This window comes from Protomyctophum parallelum, assembly GCF_964188405.1.
Source record: "Protomyctophum parallelum genome assembly, chromosome: 16".
Lineage (NCBI taxonomy): Eukaryota > Metazoa > Chordata > Actinopteri > Myctophiformes > Myctophidae > Protomyctophum > Protomyctophum parallelum.
The window spans coordinates 37,566,351-37,593,266 of record NC_139711.1 but is presented as its reverse complement, the minus strand read 5'-3'; the positions used below and the strand labels follow the sequence as shown (position 1 = coordinate 37,593,266).

The following is a 26,916-nucleotide window of genomic DNA, read 5'->3' as shown; positions in this document are numbered from 1 at the left end:
GCCTTTGAGTGGCGTGCGATGCCAGTGGCGCGGCGCTGTGTAGACGCCGAGGCCTGTTGGTGTTGTTGTCAGGATTATTGTCTCCAGCGTGCCGTCGCTGCAGCACATTAAGGGCTATTGATTGGTCTCCGTGGCTGACGCTTTGTCGGGGAGCTGCTTGGCACATCGATCTGAGACAGGCTGACAGGGCGACAACGCCGAGAGGCAGCGAGGGTTGGGCTGGGGTACAGTAGCTTGCAGAGTGTGCCTGCGTGCATGTGTGTGTGTGTGTGTGTGTGTTCGTGCGTGTGTGTCTGTGTGTCCGCACTCCGCAGGTATAGGCTTTGAGTGATGTTGGGTTTTTTTTAGGAGGTGGAGGTGACGTTTTGTTTTTGAGTAACTGGAAGCAGAGTTCACATGCCACGTGTTTTACTGACACTAATTTGTTTAAGCAACGCTCAAAAGAAGGGGAAGGGACAGGGCGATCTGAGGTTTGGGTTTAGCAAAACCCTATGGTTTCAGATAAATTAATTGCATTTGAATTGCATTTGGATTGAATTGCATTCAGAAAAAAAGCACACCTGTGTTGCAGGCAATGGCTCTACAGAGGCAAGGATATGGAATTAGGGTAAGGGTTCTACAATCATGGATCGTAGAATCTTTCTTTCTCTTCTTTCTTTCTCTTTGTCTTTGCTTGCCTCTTGAAGAGGGCGGTCGCATTTTTTCTCTCTCCCTCCCTGTCTGTACTCCCTGCTCAGAGCGTCTCTTCTACACTGTCTCTTCGAAACCCCTGAAACTATCAAAACATGGAACTAATCATGGAATTAGTGTGCTGGTCTCTGTACGTGATGGACAACATTTTTTTCATGTAAATTGGGTTCTGGAGAGCCCGCTCAATACCCTGATGGATCTTCCCCCCGACTATCAGCGTAGAAGAGGCATATCTATTTGGATTATGGTTACAGGATTTCTGCTGATTGGGCTGTGCATTGGTCTTGTGTACCGAAGAATTGGAAAAATGGCAACACTGAACGGAGCCCCTATGCTGCCTGCCATGGCCGAGCTGAGCAGGGCACTTGGGGAGATGCATTAGAAGATGGACACGATCTTGGAACAGGCCAGCGCCCTGTAGATGCATCAGAAGATGGACACGATCTTGGAACAGGTCAGCGCCCTGAGAGCCATGACGGACAGAGAGCCATAACGGACATAGAGGAGAAATAGCCATATTGCTATCCCTCGCTCTAAACATGAATCTGGATTCCCCCCCAATTGACAATCTCCACAAGAAGAGACAGCGCAGGAAAAGATCCTCTGCCCCCCCCCCCCCCCCCCCCCCGCCCACCTCAACCCCCACCCTCCCTGACACCTGTTGTGTCTTCGTTTTGGCCGCGTTCGTCTCCACTGAACTCGCCATGATAACGCAGGACATTGAGGCAACGTGACATGACCTTGGGGAGATATGCCAGGAACACACTTACACAAACACATGGGAAATGAACTTTCCACCGAACTGTTCTCATGGACACACATGTCTTACACACAACGTAACTGCACTGCAGCGACATGGACATAAGGGCTACGCTTGCATGCGGGCCCTTTGTCTAAGACAAAATTCTTCCTCGGGAGACAAATAATAATGAACCTTGAACCTTGAACCTTGAATCAGGGGAAGTGCTCTAGAATTAAGGGATGGCTTATGGAAAAACGTGATGAGTTCTAGAATCAAAGGAAGAGTAGAGTAAATGCATATGGGTTCTTGAATCAGAGGACGTACAGTATTCTAGAAATGAGGGATGGGTTGAAGAGGAAGAGTCTAGAATCAGACAAACGGCTCTATAACGCATAGGTGAAACCTTCTGGGGCAGCTCTATAACGCATAGGTGAAACCTTCTGGAGCAGCTCTATAACGCATAGGTGAAACCTTCTGGAGCAAAAGCTCCATGCTCACCTGTTTGGTCATGGAGTCTATTAAAGCATGCTCACCTGTTTGGTCATGGAGTCTATTAAAGCATGCTCACCTGTTTGGTCATGGAGTCTATCAAAGCATGCTCACCTGTTTGGTCATGGAGTCTATCAACCGTACGTAGAGGTCTTGCTCTGTCCTGATTCCTGAAAGATCACACGGAAACATTGTCACACGTTAGCTAAATGCAAAACACTGTGAGCTAATGACATTTTATTTATGATGTTTTAGAATTACTGCCCACTGCTGACATTAGAATTAGTGTAATAAGTATCTTGAAGACAAGTTTAAAGTGAATTGACTGCATGATGACAGATTTATAACATCCACATAGACATACATATACATGTATTAACCTAAAATGCTAATTTGGTCCCAGTAAGCAAAAAAAACATCCCACAAAAGACTGATTTCTAATAATGTGCTATTATTTATGTCCCGATAGTGTATTTATGTTTTCTGTAGAGCTTGTCATCTAGAACGAGGCTATGCTAACCCCCCCCCAGCAAAAACAAACATTAGTGCGCTCTGGAGTTGTTTATTATTTATGGGCCAACCCGCCTTTAACTGCCGAGCCTCTCCGAGGCCCTCCCGCTGCCTTTTTCCTCAAGGATAACAAGGAATTCTCATTCACCGACAAATTAAATATCAATCAAGACGGCTTGTCTTTTATTAGCCATGCAACCGAGCGTAAATGTGACACAAACGCGACATGGGGTGGAGGAAGCAAATTGCAGGGAACACCTGTTAGTGTCGGAGGCTTGTCTAATTGTGTTAGAGGGGTTTTTGTTGTGTTTCGGGGCCCGTTTCCTCTGCGCTTCCTCTCCGACCTAATTGACATGATTCACTCCTCGCTCTGCCGACGGGATGGTTGCTGTGTGTGTGTGGTGCTGCGTGTTGTGTGGCTAAATTGACATGATTCACTCACTCGCTCTACACCGACAGAATGGTTGCTGCGTGTTGTGTGCGGCGGACTAAATGGCTGCCGTTTCCATCGGCAGCAGATGAGGTCAATTACCTCCATACGATGCTGATAGCGCCATGCCGATTCATATTAGAATGATTTACCCCCTTTTGGAGAAATCACTTTTTTTATGTTGTGCTTTGTCTCCCGTTTTTCTGCAGGGGTCTGCACATTTTAACGCTGTCCATATCTGAATGTGTGCCAAGAGAAATCTAAGTTGTGTGTTTTCAATCATCCCAGACCCCTCTTACTTTCCCCCTGATGGATACAGCAGAGTTTGGGACCGGTTAGTTGTTCTTGAGTCTTATTCCAGATGTTTGGAGGCATTATTTTGATCATCTGTTTCCATGGCTGACTGAAAATGTATTTTTACTGAAAATGATAAAGCTTTTCCAGCCACCCAGAGTTAGGAGGATGTAGATCAACTAAACATTTGGTTGAACTAGTTTTAAGAATTCCAACTCTTTGTTATTCTAAGAAAGGTTTTGCTGAGCACGCATCTCTGCTTTTCCAACAGCCCCTACTGTACCTCAGAACTCAGGAGGGGAATTAAGATTAAACTGATGAATTGCACGTGTTCTCTGAAACAGAATGCTTCCTATTGGGGAGATGAAACATTACCTGAGGTACATAATTCAGTATCTTTCAAGCATAGAAGATCCCATCTGTGATACTGTTTTGCCTTAAGTATTTTGTCTTTCTTAAAGGGAAACTTTGCAGATTTTCAACCTAAATCCCATAGTTCTGATGTGAGGAGATCAAAAAATATAGGGAAAAATATTTTGTGTATCTGTGCGCCAAAAGTTGACGTAATGTATTGTACACCCGATGCCGTGAGATGATGCGTTTGACATTGTTTCACAACGCTAACATTTTGCTGGGAAACACACATGAGACAGAATGTCTTGCTTTGCTACACTATATTTTTGATCTCCTCACAATGGGAATTAGTTTAAATCGTTTTCTTATAATGAAAGCATTATTTTTCCTATACTGTAGCTCCCGTTTATGCTTTAAATTGTAGGTTTAGCATTTCGCATTAAAGCGTTTCATCTCACAATTCACAGGCTAATAAAACAGCAGTAGTTCATATTTCAAACACGGTCTCACCATTACTGTAAAGGAGTTGTAACCTGTAGTGGATTCCATTGTTGGTCTTCTCGCCGTTGTACTCCTGTCACAGGAAATAAAAAACACACGTTAGAGCAAAATAGCTTCTTAAATTGGAATCATGATGTACCGTGATTACGTCATGGATGTCTAAAATTTGTTACAAATCCATTTTAAGTCAACCACTTAAACGAAGTGACGTATGTATTGTACAAGTGACATATGTATGCACATATACAGTACACAGTAAAATGCTCATAATAGTGCACAATGTATCCATTTGTGTAACCAAGTGTGCGTGTGTGCTCACAGTAAAATAAACACTCAGGAATGTACAGAGTACATGCACATAGACGCATGTTGAGACTGCTTCAAGCAGATGTTGGCTCACACAGTCTGATCTCAATGGGGGGAAAGAAAAGAGGCAGAATAGAACTGTGCGTCCAGCTGAACAGTGCAGCTCGTGTCTCTGAGGTACAACTCTACATGCGGAGCCCAAAAACCTGACAAGCTCCATTTCAGGGACTTGGCTGTAGGTTAGCTGAACTAAAAATGCTATTTTGAAATGGCTTGGCTTATATGCTTGAATATGTTCTGTTTAATGGCAGGCTGTTGTTTCCATATCGTTGTGTCAACAGCAATAGCAATATGAGATGTGTGAATGAAGAATGGAGGTTGTGTTCACTGTGGTAGGCTACTGCTGGTAAGATAAGATCACACCTAAGAACTATTTCAGTTCTGAGGTAAAGGCTCTCAATCTCAATCTCTAAAAAGGCACACAGGATATCCTGTAATCAGACAGGACAACCCCCATTGAATCACAGAGAAAGACAGAGGGGGCTTCTCAACATGAGCCACTAAGCTAAACCAAGCTTTTGAATTGGTCGAAGCATGTTGCGTTTGAAAACACAAGTGGTTGTATACTTGGCAGGATCCAAATATGAGTAACCTCAAATAACTACAGAGCCAAATAATTCTGATTATTGGTTGCTCCTTTTAAGAAAATGAGGGAACGTTTATTAGTGGCTCAAAGCACCATATACCCTGCAAATATCCACCCCTGACCCCATGGTCCCTAGGGAGCAGGACAGTCTCCATGATGTCATACCTCCCCATGAATAAGCTCTGGGACGGACGGGGAATAAATCCCACCCCTACCTCCCTCCATTCCCTAGTTCCTTCCTTCATGTCTCTATCATCTCTCTCCCTTCCTGTGTCTCCGTCTCCTATCCTTTTTCTCTACCCCCATTTATTTGAGCGGCGCTAGCTCCTCCAACGTCTGGCTATTGAAATTACGTCATATGGCAGCCAAGACTATGGACTATACATTTTGTTTAGACCACTTTAAACAGAGTGCCAGCCAAGTCTATGGAGTTTGCTTAGAGCACTTCTAATCTCCCTCCCTCCTTCCCTTCCATCTCTCCATCATGCTCCCTTCCTCCCTAACGTCCATCCCTCCTTCCCTCTCCTCCTCCTCCTCCAACTCATTCCTCAGGGTTCGCCGTCGCCCGGTGCCAAGTGTGCCGCCGAGCCTTGGCCCGCGGTGCCCATGGGGGTGAGGCATGCACGCGAGTGGCACAGTGGGCTGTGTGGTGGAGGACTGGAGGTCGAGGCAGAGGTGAGCGGCCGGGCAGGGAGAGAGAGGAGAAGAGGAAAGAGCGTGCCAGCTGGCTGACGTCCCTTCTGTCCACGGGTAGGAGGAGCGTGCTCCCTGTAACCTTTTACTGACAACAACACCCTACGCCCCAGTGCTGGCAGCACTGTGTACTGTTGTATAGACACTCTACGCCCCGGTCCTGGCAGCACTGTACTGTGTACTGCTTCAGGTAGGGGGGGGGGGGGGGGGGTAACAGGACTGGTGCAGGCAGGTAGTGCACTGTTTCCCAAATAGTGGGTCGGGACCCGTTTGTGGGTCACGGACACATTTGTATGGGTCCATTCATTTTTCGTTTCCTATACATTTTGTTTTTAAATATTATCATTTCTAAAACATTTTCAAAAACCAATTCCCAAAATAAAAAAAATTCAATGATTTTCTTTTCTTGTAATTTCATAAAGAAATCAAAGATTGTTTTTGGTGCAAATTAAAATATATATACACAGGTATACTTTACTATATATCAATCAATCAAAATCAGATTTTAGCAGTGTAGTATGGCGTAATGCTATCTAGTGTAGTAAGGTGCGATGCAGTGTAGTGCAGTGCATTGGGCAACAATAGCTCAGTCCGTAGGGACTTCAAGACCAGCACGTAGGGGTGGCAGTGGCTCAGGGGTAAAGTGGCCGGCAGAACAGCCGCATGGGAACCGCGAGGTTCCCAGTTCGATCCCAGGCTCCCCCAGAGTAAGGGTCGAAGTGTCCTTGAGCACGAATCTATGTAAAGCGCAATGGATAAAGGTGATATATATATATAAATGCACCATTTACCATTTAGCACAGTTCACAGTAAATGGAGTGTGGACTGAGAGCCAGATCACTTCCGGGGCACTGCCAAGGTGCCCCTGAGCGTTGCTGCATGGCAGCCCTTCACACATTTTGCATGTATACAGTAAGTCCTGCTGTGTGTGCATGTTTGTATTCCGAATATAAAAAAATAATCACTGTATTATGTTTTATTTTAGTGTATTTTACTGTGGAACATGCCGCACACAATTATGTTGTATTGGCATAAAGGTGTTTTCTTTCGTAGCCTATTTGAGTAGGCCTACATTGTATTGTAATAGGATATTTGGATATTTTATTGTATGTCTTGTATCGCAGACATATAAACCATCTATGTAATAGGGGTTACTTTAAACATCTGTTTAATTGATCATTTTTAAAGTTAATGTAAATTGCTAGGCTCATTAAAAATATTTGAAGTTGGTAGAACAGTGATTGATGGTGCTTTGCGCTCATTACTGCCCCCTAACACTTTTGAAGTGAATTGCAGATCAGGGAGCTATACAGAACCAGTCAATATAGCTCTACTATCAAATAATAACATAGCTCTGTATGTGGGAGATAGGGGGGGGGAAGTCTCTTCACCTCTACAGATACAGATTTTAAAGGCATAGAGCTGACCTTGAGATTGCAATGAAATGAATGCATATAGTCACTTCAAAGCAAATAAACTAGCAAAACAAAGTATTTGTAATAGTCACATGAATTCAAGAATTCAATCTTTTGTCTCCCAGTGCGTGCGTGCGTGCGTGTGTCATACTTTGTCTTTCTCCACAAAGTCCACATAGGAGGTCCTCTCTATCTCCACGGGCTGCCCCTGTCGGTCGTACAGAGCCAGCACGAAGTGGAAGAAGTTGGACTTGCGCAGGTTAGAGGGAGGCTGCTTCTCATAGTGAGCTCGGGCCAGACCCACTCCACTAGAGAGAGAGAGAGAGAGAGAGAGAGAGAGAGAGAGAGAGAGTTAGTATCAATACGTTAATGTTGATGGAAAACATTCATGTTATAAGGGTTGGATGGAGAGGATCGAATCTGCCAAATGTGTGATCTCAATGAAATGGAGAATGAGTATCATTTTGTGTTGTATTGTTTAAGAATATTGATGGATACTGGATATCAATGACGCACAGCTTATTAATCGTTTATGTGAAAAATACTTTATTTAAATTGGCAAACTATTCTAGAGAAAGCCATGCACAGCCAGTAAGCGATATGTACATTAAGTTATATTTTGTTGAATATGTATTATTTTGTATGCAATGCAGCATTGGTTACCAGCATTGGCAACCAGCGTAACGAGAAGTGCACATTTGAATAATTGTAACTGTATGAAAAGGTGTCATACAATCCCATGAGGGATGGGGCACGAGGTGGCATGACACTTAAAAGAAAGAAAGCATTCATTCATTCATATAAGTATGTAGCTCACACTCTTCATCAAACCTCCTGCTTAGAATAATAATATAGAGTGGAATGAGCTTCAGTTCTGAGATCACCCCCGCTACTATACGGAGCACCGTAAACACGCAATGCCCTAGAAACGACTGAGGAACTCCTGGGTGAACCCTGCTTGGTAACCTCAGAGCGGAAAACACACCTCTTCACTCACATGATTGCATCATCACAGTTTTCCTTTGTTCAAACACAAAAATAACGTATCCTTATTTCTTTTATTCAACAGGAAAAGAACATGTTTAGTCTTCTCATTTAAAAATGGCGTTTTTTTGTTTAGTTTTGTTTGTTGTTGTTGTTGTTGTTTTAGCCATTTAGCAGATGCTCTTATCCAGATGGACTTACACTGAGCAAGGTAATGACACACATCAAATGGGGAGAGAAAGACACATGAGACAGAATACCAGACACGGCTTCTATTTCTGAATGAACCAAAACCCTGTTTAACCACGGCGTTGTACGACATCACCAACCCACCAGCAGGTTGCAAGAAGAGAGAGAGAGACAAAAAGAAAGAGAGAGAAAGAGAGAGAGAGAGAGAGAGAGAGAGAGAGAGGGAGAGCAGCGGAGGACGAGTGAGAAATAAGCGACATTTGGCCTCCTCATTAGGTTGGTCGTGTGTGCCACGTGCTCCTTTTGTGTGATTTGTCTCTTTGACCACCCCGACAATGTGAGTTTGGCGGAGGAGACGGGACCCAGGAGGCAGCGTCTGCCTCGCTGCCTGCCAAGCGCTGTGGGGCACCGTGGACTTGGCACGCCTGGCACCCTCCGTCTCCCTGACCTGTCAGTCAAACCCACTCCTCTCTGCCCAAACGCCCGGGCTCTCCTGGGCCAGGAGAATAAAAGACCTTCACACACGCTCGCTTCTACAGACGCACACATGCACACGAGTGAGCGAGCGTGCACTTAGACAGAGACCTAAACAGATGCGCACATATGTAGGGAGGCACAAAACATGCGCGCATGCACGCACACACACACACACACACACACACACACACAGGCGTGCGCGCACACACACAGGCATGTGAGCGCGCCTTTTCACCATTGATTTGCAGAGTGAAGGATGCATGCTCTACCAACATACCACCCACTCCGCTAACTAACACTGGAGTTCATTGAGATTCAAATTGGAAATCACAAGCTAATGATGATTGAAAGGTTGTGAGGAGAGAGAACATGCGGTGTGCGTTAGAAGAACCATACAGAATTCATCAGGACTTTGAATTGCATGAGGTTTTCTTAACAAAGTTAAAAGGGATCAATTCAAATCCAACAGACTTTCTGTTCTGAACACCAAATGATTGGTTTCGAAAGAAATTGCTGCAATACAAATATCTCAAATGAAAAATATTGACAATACTATCAACGCTGTTAAGTCTAATTCATACTGTCGCACTACGGTGTTGCTCAAAACTTTGTTTATTAAAAATAATACACACACACACACACACACACACACACACACACACACACACACACACACACACACACACACACACAGTCACACACACACACACACACACACACACACACACACACACACACACACACACATATATATTACACACTTTATACCGTATATATAGTATATGTGAAATATTACCATCAGTTAGATTGAGAGGAAAGGCTATTGACAAAGTGCTGCAGTCAGTGACGCATGCAGCTGAGGCAGGAGAATTACTGCATCTGAATTTCATTGAATTGATTTTTGGAGCAGTGGGAGGAATTCACATGGAGAAACGGCTGAAAGGGAGACATTGACCCCCTTCTCTGCTGCGCGACCTTTTCATGAATGTAGGAAGATTGTAGTGACAGGACAAACCCCCCTCGAGACATGATATACACCCACTGTACTGCATGACACCTCCACCATCGACTCCACATATCTAAATATCAGCCCAGGGAAAGGCGAGCGCTATTAGACAGAGGTCAAGCGGAGCTGTGAATATCCAAATGGGACACAATAACATGATGAATAGTGGGGTGGGTGTGCCCTGGTAGCTCAACCGGTTAAAAGAGCCGTGGTTCCCAAACTTCTGCATGTCAAGGGACACATATTAGCCCGTGGACCCCCATTTGAAAAGATATGCCAAAGATGACCCCCACATAAGAGAAGATTTTTACGGCTCTAGCAGTGATTCTCAACACGTTTAATTTCAAGGACCTCCAGTTTGACATGCATTAGTCTACGTATCCCCCAGTTAATGGCATTTCTATCTCTGGGACCCCCAATTTATAATTGTAAAATCAATGTTAATTTAACTCTCAGAGTTACAGAAACAATAAGGGTCCATTTGGTTCCAAACTAAATTTACTGTAGCTGGGGAACCCCTGGGGGTCCCCGGACCCCACTTTGGGAACCACTGAATTAGAGCACGGGTTGGAATCTGAAGAAGAATCCCCCCTGTACTGTATATTTCTCAATTATATGCAATAGAGAGAAAACAAGTCATCTTAAAATGATCAGCATGATAAAGACAGGCAGTTAACTCTTTTTAAAGGGATTGTACTTAAGCCTCAATTGTCAAACAATGCAAAAATTGAGAGAAACCCTTTCTCCAAATTTGTCAATTGTAAGTCCAAGGAAACAGCTCATATTTGGTGGGGGAAATAAAACAGATTCTAAAAATGAAATAAATTATACAAAATCAAATGGCCTTTGGAGAACTGCAAACGAGTGAATTATTGAACGTTTTTCGGGAAACCAGCTTTTTAACTGAAGAAAGATCAAGTCATCAAACTAAAAGACTCAACACTATCATTTTCCACCGGCTGATCCATGAAAGCAGCTTATGGACAACAAAACAACATCGCTCTCACTTCCAGACCCAGCAGACTGTCTGAGAGACGTCTCATGTTTCTGACTTCAGCAGCTTCCAAAAAGTGTCCATGATCAATATCAAATCCCAGGCATTTGTTTTGTTAAAAACAAATATTTATTCATGTGCAGCACGTCTTCCAGGGAGAAGCAATTGTGTTTGGATACTTGCCTGGATCCCTTCTCTCCCCCTCCTCGCCCCCTTTCTTTTTTCTCTCTCTCCACATATGGACATATTCCCCAGACATTAGATTAATACAGCCGTGACCTTTGTGCACCCCTATTACCAATGCTTAATGCCTCATTTGTAGGCCAGTTTGTTGAAAGCTAATTCTCTGACTCGCGGTTCTAAAGATGCGGAGACAAAGCGCAGCAGCACAGGGGACGCTAGGTTTTTACACAGTTGAAGGTCTATCTGGAGAGAAAGTCCATCGCTATGTGAAAGGGGTAATTCACTTGGTGGGGCTCTGAATTTCTGTTTGCGGCCTGGGTGGATATTAGGTAGTAAATGCTAATGGAGAATCTATGGAGAAAAAAGCCAATATTATAGCCTCTAGGGATGTCCCGATCACGCTTCTTTGCTCCCCATCTGATCATTTGATTTTGAGTATTTACCGATACCGATTTTTCCCGATCCGATATTTATATTTTTATAGAACACTTACAGTATGCTATATCACAATAGTACAATATCCAAAATCACAGATGATATCCAGTCTAATATCATGATATGGATAGAATATTCATACTAGGGATTTCCCCATCATTGCTCCCGATCCGATTCCGATCATTTGAAAATGGCGTGTTCGGCCACGATTTCCGATCACGTGATCGGGACAACCCTAATTAGCCTCTGTTGCGCTATATAAAACAATTTCAACCATATGAACCCATAGTGTCCCTGTACTGGGCCAGAAGCTTGCAGATAGGCTATTTTCGTCGAAGAGATTTGGTGTAGTAGACATAGAGCGAAAAGGGTAGGGGGCCTAGTAGACCCATGGGGGTCAACGAAGTATACAGCATATAGACTTTAATTGGTTCAGTGGAATTGGGCTGTTGTACAGTCTTGGGGATATGCCGCACCTGCATTTTGCTACTTGTACAGTACCAAGCCTATTTTATTGGAATATGGATGCACTTGTGGTAACTGACCTAAACAATCTTAGCTGCAGATGTTTTTACTTCCAGAAAATAACCTAAAGGATTTTATTATATTTTGCCTCTCAAACACAAACTAAAATATGTCCATATTAACTACTTAACAAAAACAAACTGTCAGGGTTCATTTGGTAAGGTTTAGTTTGTTTCCCCATGTAAATGATTAAAAACATAATAATGATAATAACAACTAAAGCAACAACAGGGGGCTTATAAAAACACCCGAGAGGACAAGAACAAAACATCAGGATGACAAACACAGGCACTGATGAATTTGCCATTTGGTGCACATTGTGAGGAGCCTGGACTCACCCACTGCCATCAGGATATATCACTTCCACAAGTGAGCCCCTCACTTGACTATTATCCCAATTACCCAGAATGCTTTACACTGGCCATACAGGAAGACAGGAGAGACCACAACAGGAGTCTCCTGTCGGTGAACACCCTCCTCTCCCGGCTCTCTCTCCCTCCACTTGGAAAGCTTGTTAGCATTATTATTTCAATTATGCTAATTGTGGCTGCATCCACTCGAGGTTCGGTGCGTATGCGGCTGTTAGCACTTGGCACTAGGTGTAATAAAAACAGTATCGATGGCACGCGGCTCTCTTATACATGCCCTGTGTGTAAATCACACGCCAACAGTTAGACAGCCCCCCCCCCCCCCCCCCGCCACACACACAACAAATAGTACAAACAAACTGCGGCGAACGGCGGCTCGCAGCTCACTCTACAAGCCTGTTTGACACGTTTCCGCCGTAAAGCGTGAGAATAAAGGTCAGGCGCGAAGCGGAGACTGTCATGTAGACCGCTCTGTAAACAATTACTGAGCAACACAACGAGGCATTCTGTATGCATGCAACACAAACTCATGCAAACACATGCAAACACACACACACACACACACGCCGCTGACTTCAGCATGCAGCTGCCAGAATGCTGTATATAAACAACTCAGCTTCAGCTCCAACACCAGTTCCTCAGCCAACACTGTACCACCATGTGCTTTCAAATTTAAAGAATCCAGTTTGTAATTTGCAGCTGTACGTCTTGACGCTCTCCTTAAGGAGGTCTGTTCTGTTCTCTTTGCCATGCGGCATTAGTGCACACGTCAAAGTCTAGCGTTTTCCAGCGGGTTTGGCCTAATGCAATGCAGCAAATTCTAATTATGATAAATGAAAAAGGTAACCCCAGGCTAAAGCCCTGACAGCCCGCGGGGCTCGCAGCACTGGAGGGAAATAGATATTAAGCACTGAGACTGTACTGCTGTGAAATCATGGCCTAATGAACGCGCTGCAGAGAGCAGAGATCTGCCCAGAGCACACCCCTGCAGCCGCTGTGGATGCGCTAAGGAGTGTGCGGGTCAATATGGTGTGGGCGAGCTTGCGTGCGTGCGTACGTGCATGTGTGCGAGCGTAAGATATTGTGCATGTTCGTGTGTGAGGCACGGGGTTTAAAAAGTTCAACTCGACCTGGAAGACAAACATGACCTCCCAGCTCCTATACCTGTCGGTAAAGAGAGCTGTATCATTAGTAAGCTCAGACCTGAATGAACAAGGGAATAATTCAACCCAGATTCACACAGAACCGTGACAAGCTCGACCGGTTCCTTCCAGTTCCACTTGGACCATACGGCCCCAATTTGGGGGAAAAGAACGGCTACGGCATGCATGCTAAACAAACACTGAACATACACACGGTGGGCAGACATCCCGATTTGGCCCGGGATTATCCCAGAGTCAAAGTGGGCGTCCAGTGCCCTGGCAAAAAAGCTATGTTTCTATGTGAGTCGTTCTTCGATTTTTTTTTAAATAGCAGACCTACAAGCTCGTAGCGCGACACTCGGTGGCGTGCTATGAGCTTGTAGATCTGCTATTTTTCAATAGCTAAAGCATAACATAATGCTAACACCAAAAGGGGTTCCTGCCCAAAATGGGTTAAACTTAAAACGCTCAAACGCTAAATCTCAACATTCACTACCAGGTTTTCACCACAATTCAAATTACAATATTGTTTACAGATGTTTATCGTGTTCCGTTCTGTTGAAAGGTGTTAAACTTAAGTGTCCCCCATCCTGATAAAAATGGCAGGTGGAAATCAAATGAAAGAAAAAATAAAAATCACACACGTGTGAACTGAGTGGTGCAATTCCCCCCCCCCCCCCCCCCTCTCTCTCTCTCTCTCTCTATCTCTCTCTCTCATTAGAGTCACTACCTCTCTCACTCTCTCTCATTAGAGTCACTACCCCTCTCACTGTTTCTGGCGCCCCCTACTGCTATTTTTAAGTCACATACTCATGCTCACACGGACACACAAACAAGTACGAGACAGACACACACACAGACACACACACAAACACGTACGAGGACATTGCAAGCTGGTTGTAGGAGTGGTTGCACCACTCAAAAATAGAGACAATCTAAAATCTACGAGATCTAAAAGCTTTGTAGATTGGGTGAGTGAGTAACAGTCTTGGTTTGGGTCTTTGAAAATATGGTCACCCAAACTGAACCACTATCGTATCAACCCATAATCACCAGTAGGTTACTCACAAGACCACGGTTAAGACTGAGGTTAGGGTTAGGGGACTTACGTGGCCTGTTAAGAGTTAGTGTTAGGGTTAGTAATAGTCGGACAATGGCTGACAACAACAACGTCTCCGCTCCAGTCGAGCCTACTGGCTCCATTAAATGGGCTTGATAAGTAACCTACTGGTTGATATGGGTTGATAATACTCAAATCCGCTAACTGCACAGCATCCAGCTGCAGCAGTGATATGCCAAAACAAAAATATCTTAGGGTGAAAAGGATTTCTGAGATTTTCTGCGGTATCTAAAAAGGCCTCAAAGCCCCCACCCCAAATAACCCTAAACCACATAAATATAAGGATGTGAAAGGTGAGTGAGTGAGTGAGTGAGTGAGTGAGTGAGTGAGTGAGTGCGTGCGTACATGAAATAAACTGTCATTTAGGAAAAAGAAAGCAACGCGATTACTGTGTTATGAACTGATGTGTTTGGCTATGGACGATTCAGAAATGAATACAGTTTTGGTGTCAACTTCATAGCACATTCCAGCTTCTGTTGCTGGGTGACAGTGAAGAAGAGGGTCAGCTCAGCAGAGGGCCAGCGGCTATTTAATTTTACAAGGAGCCATCCTCTCGCTTAACCTCTAAAGACTGAATTATGCTTAAGCAATTGTCTGCTATTTTCAAAATGTATAATAGGGACACCATATTGAAAGTGGTTAAAGACCGGGCCATACCACTGCCAATACGGTATGTCATTGTCTAATCCAGCTTCAGCCCTGTATTGTACATAAACACAACTATTTTCTCCTATGTCTTTATTTTTAGATTACCCGGTTGTTTACATTTTCTCCAAACTCAAGAAAATGTTAACAACAAACTGGCCGCAAAACATCACCGAGCTGTTAAGAACGTTTGAATGTGTATTTGTACAGATGTCTTTTGTCCAGGGGCTGTTTTCAGCTACAATCAATTCATACGTACAAATTAAAACAAATACGAGCTCTTTGACACAACAACAATGGCATATAGCAGAATCTGGTGTATTTGCACTAAGCTAAGTTTCAAGTCTCTGCGAGTTGATTGCTGTACTGAAATGAATGGAAAACAATGGCTTCCTGGAAGAGACAAACAAACAAACTGCAGTATGCTTTGGAAAATGGTGGGCAGTGATGTCAAGAAGAGTACAGTGAGTAATAATCAATAAGCTAAACATGCCATAGTATGGTCCTTTTAAAGAAGGAGGAGAACAGCATGTTGGCGCCGGTGGCTACATGTGTTGCTCGCTGCTATAGCGTGTTGGTTCACCTCCGTGTGAAATGCCACATCTTCTGTGATCTACGGGTCCGTGTTTCCCTGCCAATATTCCTCCTGGCCTAAACCTGCAGTAACTTTTTTTGCTTTTTGGTTGCTGGATGTTCACCAGGTCTAAAGACTACATGTCAGTGATAGATGGGTTTCCCCCCCTCCATATGTTAAAACATTTAACATGGATCCTGCATACATGTTTTAATTCAACAATGTCAAAACTCTGGTTTTCGCGAAAGACAGGACAGCTTTCAAGAGCGTGGAAAACTATGTCTAATTTGAGACTGTTCTGCATTTTTCGAGACATCTGTTCCCCCTATTTGTATTCAGTGTGCAGTATATTGGATATCAGATTTACAATAATAATAATAATATGTTTAGAAATAAACATAAAAAAGGTATGAAATTAATACATCACTGCATGGGATGGGTACTTCTCGTAATCAAAACCTTTCATTGCAGACAGTCATAAAAAATGTACTATATATTATAATAAGTTGACATTAAAAAATGTGTGTGTGTGTGTGTGTGTGTGTGTGTGTGTGTGTGTGTGTGCGCGTCATGCGTGCATGTGCGCGTGTGTGCGTCTGTGTGTGTGTGTGTGTGTGTGTGCGTGTGCAGCGAATAATACTATACAGTATACTATATATCGTGTCACTGGCTCAAAGTAGCAGACTTGACGGATTGTGATGCATTAGGTTTTTTCAGTTGAAAGAAAGAAACAAAAGTGTCGGATACAAATTGCCCATCGCCGTATTTCATAAGCGTGGTGGAATCATTTAAAACACAACACTGATCGTTATAACTTACGTAATGTGTTTTAGTTCATCTGCAGTTTTAAGGAGTGATCTTCACCAAACACATCGGACCATACACACTTGATCCTCTATGGATTAACTCATAGAGTATGCATGCACATACGTACATGCATACACATTTATACATATTCACAAAATTACATAGTCATACCAGAACTCATACCCGTATATGCACTGTCGCGCATGCACTCTCTCTCTCTCTCTCTCTCTCTCTCTCTCTCTCTCTCACGTACGCGCACACACACACACACACACACACACACACACACACACACACACACACACACACACACACACACACACACACACACACACACACACACACACACACACAATGGCATTAATCAAATAGGAGATGGGGTGTGACCAGCATTTGAGTCTTTAACTAGCGGGGCCTGCTGCCTTACACACAACAGCCTAATGAGGCATACAGCAGGTCCCTATTTACACACACACACACACACACACACACACACGCACACGCACACGCACACGCACACGCACACACACACACACGCACACACACACACACACACACACACGCACACACACACGCACGCACGCGCGCGCCCACACGCACAACAATAACTTTGGTTCTGGATCACAGCCAAAGTGTTAATCAAATAAAGGGTGAAAGTGTAAATCTTATGAACATGTGGAGACACCCCTCTATTGATGTTACATGGTACGGTCCTCCAAGTGGACAGAGACACCCCTCTATTGATGTTACATGGTACGGTCCTCCAAGTGGACAGAGACACCCCTCTATTGATGTTACATGGTACGGTCCTCCAAGTGGACAGAGACACCCCTCTATTGATGTTACATGGTACGGTCCTCCAAGTGGACAGAGACACCCCTCTATTGATGTTACATGGTACGGTCCACCAAGTGGACAGAGACACCCCTCTATTGATGTTACATGGTATGGTCCTCCAAGTGGACAAAGACACCCCTCTATTGATGTTACATGGTATGGTCCTCCAAGTGGACAGAGACACCCCTCTATTGATGTTACATGGTACGGTCCTCCAAGTGGACAAATCATCCAACCTCACTGGACAACATAGGAGACGGAATCGGTCTTCGGGAATTTTATCATTTGGCTTTCCCTTTTTACGTGTTGGAGAAATACTCTCAAAAGTAAAAAAACTGATTTGAACAGATTGCTAGTCCACAAATAGAGGGAGAAAAGGGAATAATAGATGTGGGGTGATGTGGGGTGAAAAGGCTACCCTATGTGCTTACTGCTTACTACACTGAAATAATCTTTTTTGAAAAACTATTTTCGTTCAAAAACAGTGCCTGCCTGCCTGCCTCCCCCAAAAAAGGAAGAGTATTAAACTAGCCCAGGCTAAAAATAATAATAATAAAAATACTGGGGGGGGGGGGGGAAGACCTCAGAAAAATAGAATTGTGGGTCAAAAATAGCACTTGTCCCTAGCTAGCTGCTAAACATTCCCCTCACTCTAATTGCCATAGATGTCGGGCTTCGCCCTCTAAAATATGCACATATTGTGCATGTACAGTATGTGTGTGCGTGCACATATGGGGGAAGAGTAATTTATGCAGGGGTGCACAATTACTCTGGCATACATTTACCCAATCAAGGATGTGCACTCTCTCGTTCGCTGTCTCTCGCTATTTCTCTATGCCTCTCCCTCTCTCTGGTGCTTGTTTGGTTGGCTCTTATTAGCCGTGTAATATGAGCTAATGAGTGGAAGCCTGGTACACGATGAGAAGACAGGCCTTATCTGTGTGTGTGTGTGTGTGTGTGTGTGTGTGTGAGGTGTGTGTGTGTGTGTGTGTGTGTGTGTGTGTGTGTGTGTGTGTGTGTGTGTGTGTGTGTGTGTGTGTGTGTGTGTGTGTGCGTGTGTGTGTGTCTGTGTGTAGTCTCAGATTCTTCTGAGGTTATGTGATGTGATAACATCCATCACGGCTACTCAGACCCCGACGCCTCTTTGCTCTTCTACTACACTGTAGTATGATGATCCATTCATTCACGGTGTCCCTTCACATCGTCTGCTCCATCCCTTCTCTACTCCTCCTCACTGTGCGTTTACATGAGGTTGTTGAACTGGAATACAGGGTTTTAAAGATGAGAGAGCCACAATGAAGCGACTATACCTACACAGTAAAACCCTCCAGTAAAAGTCGCCACCTCTCCTATTCTTGTTCTTTCACTGTGCTATGTTCTGCTTGGCTCTCGGCCACATCTCCTTTCCTCTCCTCTGTTTTACCTTGCGCCGTCACAAGCCGTGACAAACCAAGCGACATATTTTTCGATCACACCGTTACTGGAAGGAATTATACATGAGCGCTGACATATTCTGCATGGCGTAAACTTGCCTCGGATTTCACAGGTATTTTGTCTCGGTTTGAGCAAAGTGACTCTATCTCTCTCTGCCGGGGGATAAATCTAAGTTGACATCTTTAAAATGAAACTGTTAGCGACACTTTGTCTGGGCGGTGAGCATAGCGACATCACTGTGTTCCGTTCACATGACAAGACTCAAAACAAATCAAACTACAAGGGAGGAGAGTGATGGGAGTGAAGGCTCTGATCTGATCGCAATGGAAATCAGAGAAATCTCAAGTGTCGTCCAAGAAAACAATAAACATGCAACACACACAAACACACTATTATCAGGGAAGTCAGAAACAAGTGCAGGTAGGGATATTCTTGTATATAAATATGTATATATTAAATGCATTTTGGAATGATTTTACCATTTTGATTTCTAAATGTATTTGACGGCCTCGCAGAGATGCTCATTCAGTCAACAATGAGAAGTCTTTGCGGCGAAGCACAAATCTAAGAATAAATCTCTTTGAGGCCTGAGACACTAGTAAGAATAACAAAAACCTAAGTAGATTTTTTTGTTTTTACAGGACATAAGATTTAAAAGCACCGTAAACAACTGGCTGTTAAATCAATCTGAGCTGTAACACGACCAAAAGGTCAGTTTCCATTCCTGCAACAGCTATAAGTGTCCAACACTGAACCTCAATCATTGCGCCATAAATTTTATAAATTCACATATTTAACACCTAGTATATACTTGCATGGACACGCATGCATACATACATACATACATAAACATATACACACATGTGCATACATTACATACATGCACAAAGACACGATAAAAAACACACGCAGACAATAAAATCCTCAATTTAACTCTGATCCTTACACGTCCAATTGTGTCAATTATTACACTCTCAGAGTTAAATTAACACTGTGAATTTTACTGTGTGGAAACAGGCAGGCACACACACACACACAGAATGTCGATCACGTGCACAACAGTATGCTCCCGTCAGTAGTGCATCATGCCGCAGTAACCTCTCAGTTTAAGGACTAATTTGTTGGTAATTGCTGCATGACAAGAACAGCCATTCCAGCATCGAGCCAATGTTTCCCCGAGCTAGCTGAGCTAATTAGGAATGACACACACTATTAAGGTGCACAAATGAAAATCAGTCACCAAGAGTTCACAGGGATCTGCCGACTGCCGCCTCTATATCAAAGCCACTGTGGCGCACGTACACACTGTAATGTGTCCTTAGTGTTCATTTAACACACATGTAACTAAATGGACCCGTATATATATGGGCTTGTTTGGCTATACATTTGCTCACTTTCTGAGTCACAAATGTATACATTAACACACTGAGGAGTTTGCTGTGCAGAGAGAGGCATGAGGCAGGGTGGGCCGTGAAGTTTTTGGCGCGCAAACTTCACAGCATTTTAGGTTTGGTCAAAGGGACTTAACTGCCCGTTTGATTTTTAGATTCAGACCTTATGGTGACGCACAAATGCAGCAAATGTAGATTTTGCACAAAAAAAATATCCTAGATCTTCAGCATTATAAGTAGTCTAAGCAACAGCATGGAGTATCAGTATACAACGGTCAGACGGCTCAGTGCCCTGAAAACACCAGCTGGAATTGTTCTTCTATTGTTCCGAATTTGCTGTTTTCAAATATTCCTCACATTCCCCACGCGTGCACGCTATCTCCGCTCACGGTGAATTCATCACAATCTAAAATAGATCAGGATCTATATATGCGAGACCCGGCTGCAGCAGCTGGGACTGAATCTCACGGTTTTCCTCCAGTCAGCTGTTTCCTTTTGCCTCCAACCACATTTTTACCAGACTGTCAAATATCTGCCGCAGGTTTAACATAGGCACACCTGCCCGGGGAATAACAAATCACGACAACACACATGCATGGCACGCACTCACACACACATACACAGACTTAATACTCATTCAAAACTGACTAACATAACACACACACACACACACACGCAATACACACACAGACACAAAAGATACAGTCCTGCATGCACGCAGCACACACACACACACCTGCAGCCAACACATAGAATCACATATTTGCACTCACTCCTCGTGCGCGACTGCGTGCACACGCACACGCACACGCACGCACACACACACACACACACACACACACACACACACACACACACACACACACACACCAGTGAAATGTCTTGGCCACAGCTGAGACCATTAGTTTAGTCACCTGTACACTCCTAATGGGGGTCAGGGAGAGGGTGGTCCGCACACAGGCCCCGCTAATTGTTTACACGTTTGGAAAGTCAGGCATCTGGACACAAAGAACACTTGGTTCTGATTAACTCCTCTCTCTGCCGTGCAACAACTGCTGCGCCCGCTGACATTCAGCAGAGCTTAGACAAAGAGTTAACACGGACCGTCTAAGGTGTATTTATGTGAGTCAACTTCAATTCCACGTTATCGCCACACCTCGACGTGTTACTGAGAATTTACAGTAACAAGACTGCCACAGGATCTCTTTCCATGGAGAAAGAAACGTGTGCAATTTTAATTATTTTAACACTTTTAGCAGCAGACTTCAGCCACACTCAGTGGAATTTAATTGAGTATGTGTGTGTTGTAGTATACGTGTGTGTGTGTATATATGTATGTGTATATCTGTGTTTTCACGTGTATGTGTGTGTCTGTGTGTGCATTTGCTGGGGAGTGGGGTGTTGACAACCGCAGATGCGTTGGAAAGTGCCTTTTTCTCATTAAGTGAAAAATAGGAAGTAAAGCCTCCGTTAGATCAAAGCGTCTCCGCTGACCTCTTCATCTTCCCTGGCCGCATGATAACTTACTGTACTCGGATGACAATCTCTCAGCGATGGCATGTGGCATATATCAATGCCACTCGCTCCAAATATGTCTCCAAGTACAAATGTGCTTCTTTTTCCCCTTCTTTCCCTCCCCACATCACTGCGGTCCCACACTGGGGAGCGGTGGCTCTGTATTTTTGAGGCCGGTGACTGGTGATGATTGAGGCAATGACGAATGGTGCTGCGGACGCGGGGTCCCTGGATGGCTATCAGTCACCCCCCCCCCCCCACACACACACACACACACACACACGCACACACACACACCCAACCCCCCTGCTGAGCTTGGGAAGCTGTACTTTATTAACTCAAACCCTTCTTATTCCTCCTACTACCTCCCTATGGCCCCTGATGTTTTGAAAACCCCAAAAGACCAACATCTGTGCATGCGTGCGTTGGGGGGGGGGGGGGCAGCATTATTCATTCTAGAGAGTTTACAGTGTCAGTGTCGGGGGCACCCGGGAAATCTGCTCATCTACAGCTGGATGTACGTGGATGTACAATGGACACACAAACATACACACAGACACAGACACACGCATACGCACACTCACACGCACACCCACACACACACACGCCACAAGAACATATGCAGACACATGCACATGTATGTACAAGCGCATAGTGTATATTATGGACACATAATATGTCCAAATACATACATATCTATATGTATTTGGGTGGTCAGCCTGTGGCTGTGTCTATTCCTGCCCAAGTGTCCTTGAGACTGACCCGCTGTGTATATACCTGCTTCTGGCAGAGCGGCGCACGTGGCCTACATGAAGCACGTGCACGTCGTACATAGGGACGACATGCAAAAAAGAACTATCATCCTAAATCTATTCTGTGAATAATACCATCTGCCAGCTGCAAATGACTATGTTGGCTTATGTATGTATATGAATAAACATACAGTAAACAAATTAAACTATGATATAAATATAATGTATTGTTGATAGACATCTTAGAATACGGCACACCATAGTTAATTAACTCGCTCTTAATCATTATTACACACAGTGACAGTAATGCTAAAGTTCCACTTTCCACAGTTCTCTACAGTTTCCCATATCAAGGTGCCACAAGTCTCTTTCATTCTTCTTTTTTTCTCCCCCCCAATGCAAACTCCTCTTCCCTGACCAAATCCACTATACTGGCAAGAGATTGCAAATCAAACGGACTATATGCGGCCATCAGACTGTATCTGATATCGCCTATCAGAAAAAGGACATTCGTTAGGGCGATGGGTATCACATATACAGTAGCAAAGCGAGGGCAAATTAATTTCTACATGTGCATTGTGCAGTGAGCGAGTGAGTGTTGTGCATTGGTATAGAATGACCCTTTGGTTCTGTCTATACTGATATGTAATCCCCCCGTGCACGCAGGAAGGTCTCTGAGGCACCGCCACATGCACTGCCTGTCCAAAACATCTAAACTGACGTATGTATATATATATATAGCCTAGATTACATACAGTACAATGCCCACAAGCCATACTTTATGTATACTGTTTCTGTTCATACTGATGACTGAGTGGGAATACTATATATACTCTAATGAACATCTATATGCCCTAATTTTTTATCATGGAATGGAGTTGCCATAGTGACAAATAAAAACTTAATATAAAACAAAGTCTTCTGTATGTGGACAATTATTTGTAAAAGTCACAAAACGTTGACATCATGAGCAACAATAATAGTACAGTTTGATAAAAGCTATATTAGATATGGCATGCACATTTTTGTTTTCATATATCTATGCTGCTATTTGATCAAAAATATAAATGCACAGTATCAGTATATGTGGAATTGTCCTTTGAACTTAAACAAAAGAGAACAGAGCTTGATCTAATTTCAACTTTATCAGGTAACAGTGACACTATAACTATATAAGGGCAGAGTGTTATAGCCTATATTTATATTTGCTGCATGTGGTTCATTTTGTATAGCCTATAGGCCTACTGTGATTAATTTAAGATCACATATTTTATTTTTAATTCTAAAAAAAAACAAAAAAACAAAAGAAACGGGTACATATGCCTGGCTGGGTGGCACAGGTGGTTTCAAAAGTCAGTATTTATTTATTTGTTTTTTATCAGGCTATAGCAATTGAATAATAATTTTAGAAACGGCAGGCGCCTGGGCAATATAAAGATAATGCCATAGGCTATACTAATACAGGTTTAAGACAACAATTCACACTTTCTTTTTTAAGCTCCATACTAGCACCTATACGACCTTTTGGGGCGCGTAAAGGCGCGCGGGATGTGTCAAATTGTGCCGCTATATAACGCTATATTGAACGTGATCTCGCGGCAGGGTGGGTGTCCGCTCCGCGCACGGTGCGCGCCACGCCACGGTGTGACAGTACAGTGTGACAATACACGCGGACACCCTGCTGCTCGTTAAACGACTCGCCATTCCCTGCCCTCTGTCGGTGTCATTGTTTTCAGCATGACTGGCAAACTCTATGCATGCTGCAGTTCAGAGGACTCTATGTGGGACTGCTTATACAGAATGTAACCACCATGCGTTATTATTATAGCCTACTTATAGTATAATGGTATAGTAGTCAGATAGGAACTTTTTTTCCCAGCTGCAAAATCTGGATATTATACACATGCACTTATCACGTTAACTGGGGGATTACAGTTCTGACACACACACACACACACACACACACACACACACACACACACACACACACACACACACACACACACACACACACACACACACACACACACACACACACACACACACACACACAAATACAATTATTGTCAGCAGCCTTAGCCTATACTCTCATAAAATGTGTTGTCAACAACATATAACAAAAATAGGCCTATATATACTTTGTGTTCAAATGTGTATTAATTTGACGGGATTTTTAAAGTTAACCACATGTGTGATATATCTCTATATACTGAATCAAAATATCTAAATCATCAACCATATAATATTTGGCAAGGTCCATGCGGGCATATCCCTTGCAAATTAGAATAGTTATAACAAACAAAAAAAGTGAAATTTGAAATTACATGGACATCACGAAATTCATTAAAATGTCCTAAAATATGTAATAGCCAATAACTATGCATGTGTGTTCCATCATGTCTGATCTGGCTTGCCTCAAATTAGCCCTAAATGTTATATTTAGTCTTCTCTCTTAAGGTGTTTCTTTATTTCTTTTTTTTAGCTCGGGCTATATATTATTTATTTTTACCTCGCCAAAATATTTACTTCAGTAAAATATGACTTCACAAATTACTTTACTCAATCGCCCTGATACGCGTATACGAATTTGAACCCGAGGCGCAATTTACTATTTAATACCACATAAGTTTTACCACAAAAAAAAATATTTAAATAAATAAATAAAACCCAACTTGCTCAGAGTTGAATGTGGTGCGAGGGCGGTTCAGTTGGCTATAGCCCATACCTCCAGAGACAGGGTTGAGCTTGAGCAGCATCATTTGTAAAGTTTTACTATTACTAATTATCAATTTCAGCTTTTCTTTCCCCTTTCCAGCTATAAGTCAATATTTTTTTTGGCATGGTCCGCGCGCGTGCACATGCCACATATAAGTTTAGGCAAAGAGGAACACTTTTTTACGCACGTGGAGCGCATGCATGAAAGTGTTTTCCCACGCACGCACGCACGCACGCATCCAGTTTGTTTAGTGAGTGTTAATTCCAGCCAGGGTCAGATATTGGAAGCAGAAGAGAGGAGAGGAGAGCCAACCACAGACTCAGAGCTGATCTTCACGAGTTAACCAAATGGATCTAACAAACAATTCGCACTAGTCTGAAAAAATAGACACGACACCAGAAACTTTAGCGGTGCACTGTCTGTGCGCCTATATTGTGTGTGTATATACTGTAAACCCACTCAATCCAAAGTAAGCTCTAAATAAGTCAAGTGCGTGCATGTGTTCACATGAATGCTCTGCATGGACTACAGAGTGTATATGCGTTTTCTTCATTTTGAGCTCTTCGCTGGTTGCTCGAATTTAATTGTCAATGTTGCCATAAATCAGTGACATAATGACGGGAGGATTTGTTGTTTGGGGGTGGGGGGGATGCATGTTCAGCGATGTCGCCGTCCTATAAATCAACCGACTGTCATCGTCTATACGTGCTTATTTACCTTTGGGCAGCCGTGTTCGCGTCCAAAATCCCCGCGCTCTGCATCCACGAGCGGACCGGTGTCATGCCGCTCGTCAGCGGTTCCTCCTTCATGGTCAGGGCTCCCCGCGGGAGACTGTCCTGGATGGAGAACATGAAAGTAGCCTTCTGGGAGCTCTCTCTCTCTCTCTGCCCGAAACACCAAACCTATACCGCGCAGAAAATAATCCTCCCGCCGCAACGACCACTCAAAAAAAGAGGCAAGGCCACCTGGATTAACGACGAAGCAAAGTGAATGAACGGAGGGGAAGGAGCTTCCCCAAAGTGCAACAAGGGGGGAACGCTAAAGCGGGTCCTTATCCAGAGACGAGCGCTGCGTGTTGTATATCTCCCTCAGGGTTTTCCGCTTTATTTTAAATTCCAGCACCAGTTCAGTTCGCTCGGGCTTTAGCCTGGTCTCTCAAGTTGAAAGAGGGTGGAGGAGAGAGAGACACAGAGGGCGAAATGTTCAGAACAGTTAAAGCATCTCCAAGGAGAAGGAGAGAATCAACCGGGATCTAGGAGACCTTCTCGTCGGGAGGACAGAGAGAAGGGGAGATGCCGATGCTGATCAGAAGGAGGCGAGCACAACACGCGCACGGGATCGTGAAATGAAAAGTGGGATAACACAGGCGACCGCTTCAAAAAGGAGTAAAATGAAATGATTACCAAACAAGAGGGAGGGACGGACCATGGAAGGCTTGCTGTTCTCCCGGGGGAAAAGGGGGATTGGGTAGCAAGAAATCTCATTCCCTCCCTCCCCGCTCCTCTCCGCTTCCTCCGTCCCAGCGGAGCGCACCTTCTCTCGGGTTCGAAGGCTCTAGTGCTCTCGGGGGGGGGGGGACCAGCATGGTCCTGGCGTGGGCGGGGCCTGGCCCAAAAAAGGAAAAAGACATTTGAATATCAATTCAATCCCTCGCATCCCATTGGCTGAAGTCACGCCTTACGTCATTTTTTTGAATTCGCCGCAACAAAAAAAGAAGGTTCCTTTCCGCAAGCTATATAGAACTATACCCTT

The 26,916-nt window shown here is 43.9% G+C and overlaps 1 protein-coding gene across 8 annotated transcripts in view; it reads right to left on the bottom strand.

Moving 5' to 3' along the window:
* The window catches only part of LOC310872998 (transcription factor COE3), a gene marked incomplete at its 5' end in the record, with an annotated part of 144,895 nt that extends 118,247 nt beyond the window's left edge, over positions 1-26,648 (bottom strand). For 6 of the 8 annotated variants that reach the window (XM_083785225.1, XM_083785229.1, XM_083785227.1 and 3 more), the window contains 4 exons: positions 2,036-2,091; positions 4,020-4,083; positions 7,222-7,378; positions 25,882-26,392. In XM_083785225.1, the coding sequence (XP_083641351.1) occupies positions 2,036-2,091; positions 4,020-4,083; positions 7,222-7,378; positions 25,882-26,015 (411 nt within the window). Of the gene's footprint in view, positions 1-1,930; positions 1,946-2,035; positions 2,092-4,019; positions 4,084-7,221; positions 7,379-25,881; positions 26,393-26,567 lie in introns of those variants that run through there. The other 2 variants (XM_083785232.1, XM_083785231.1) reach the window with 2 other exon arrangements.
* Between the last annotated feature and the right edge of the window lie 268 nt (positions 26,649-26,916).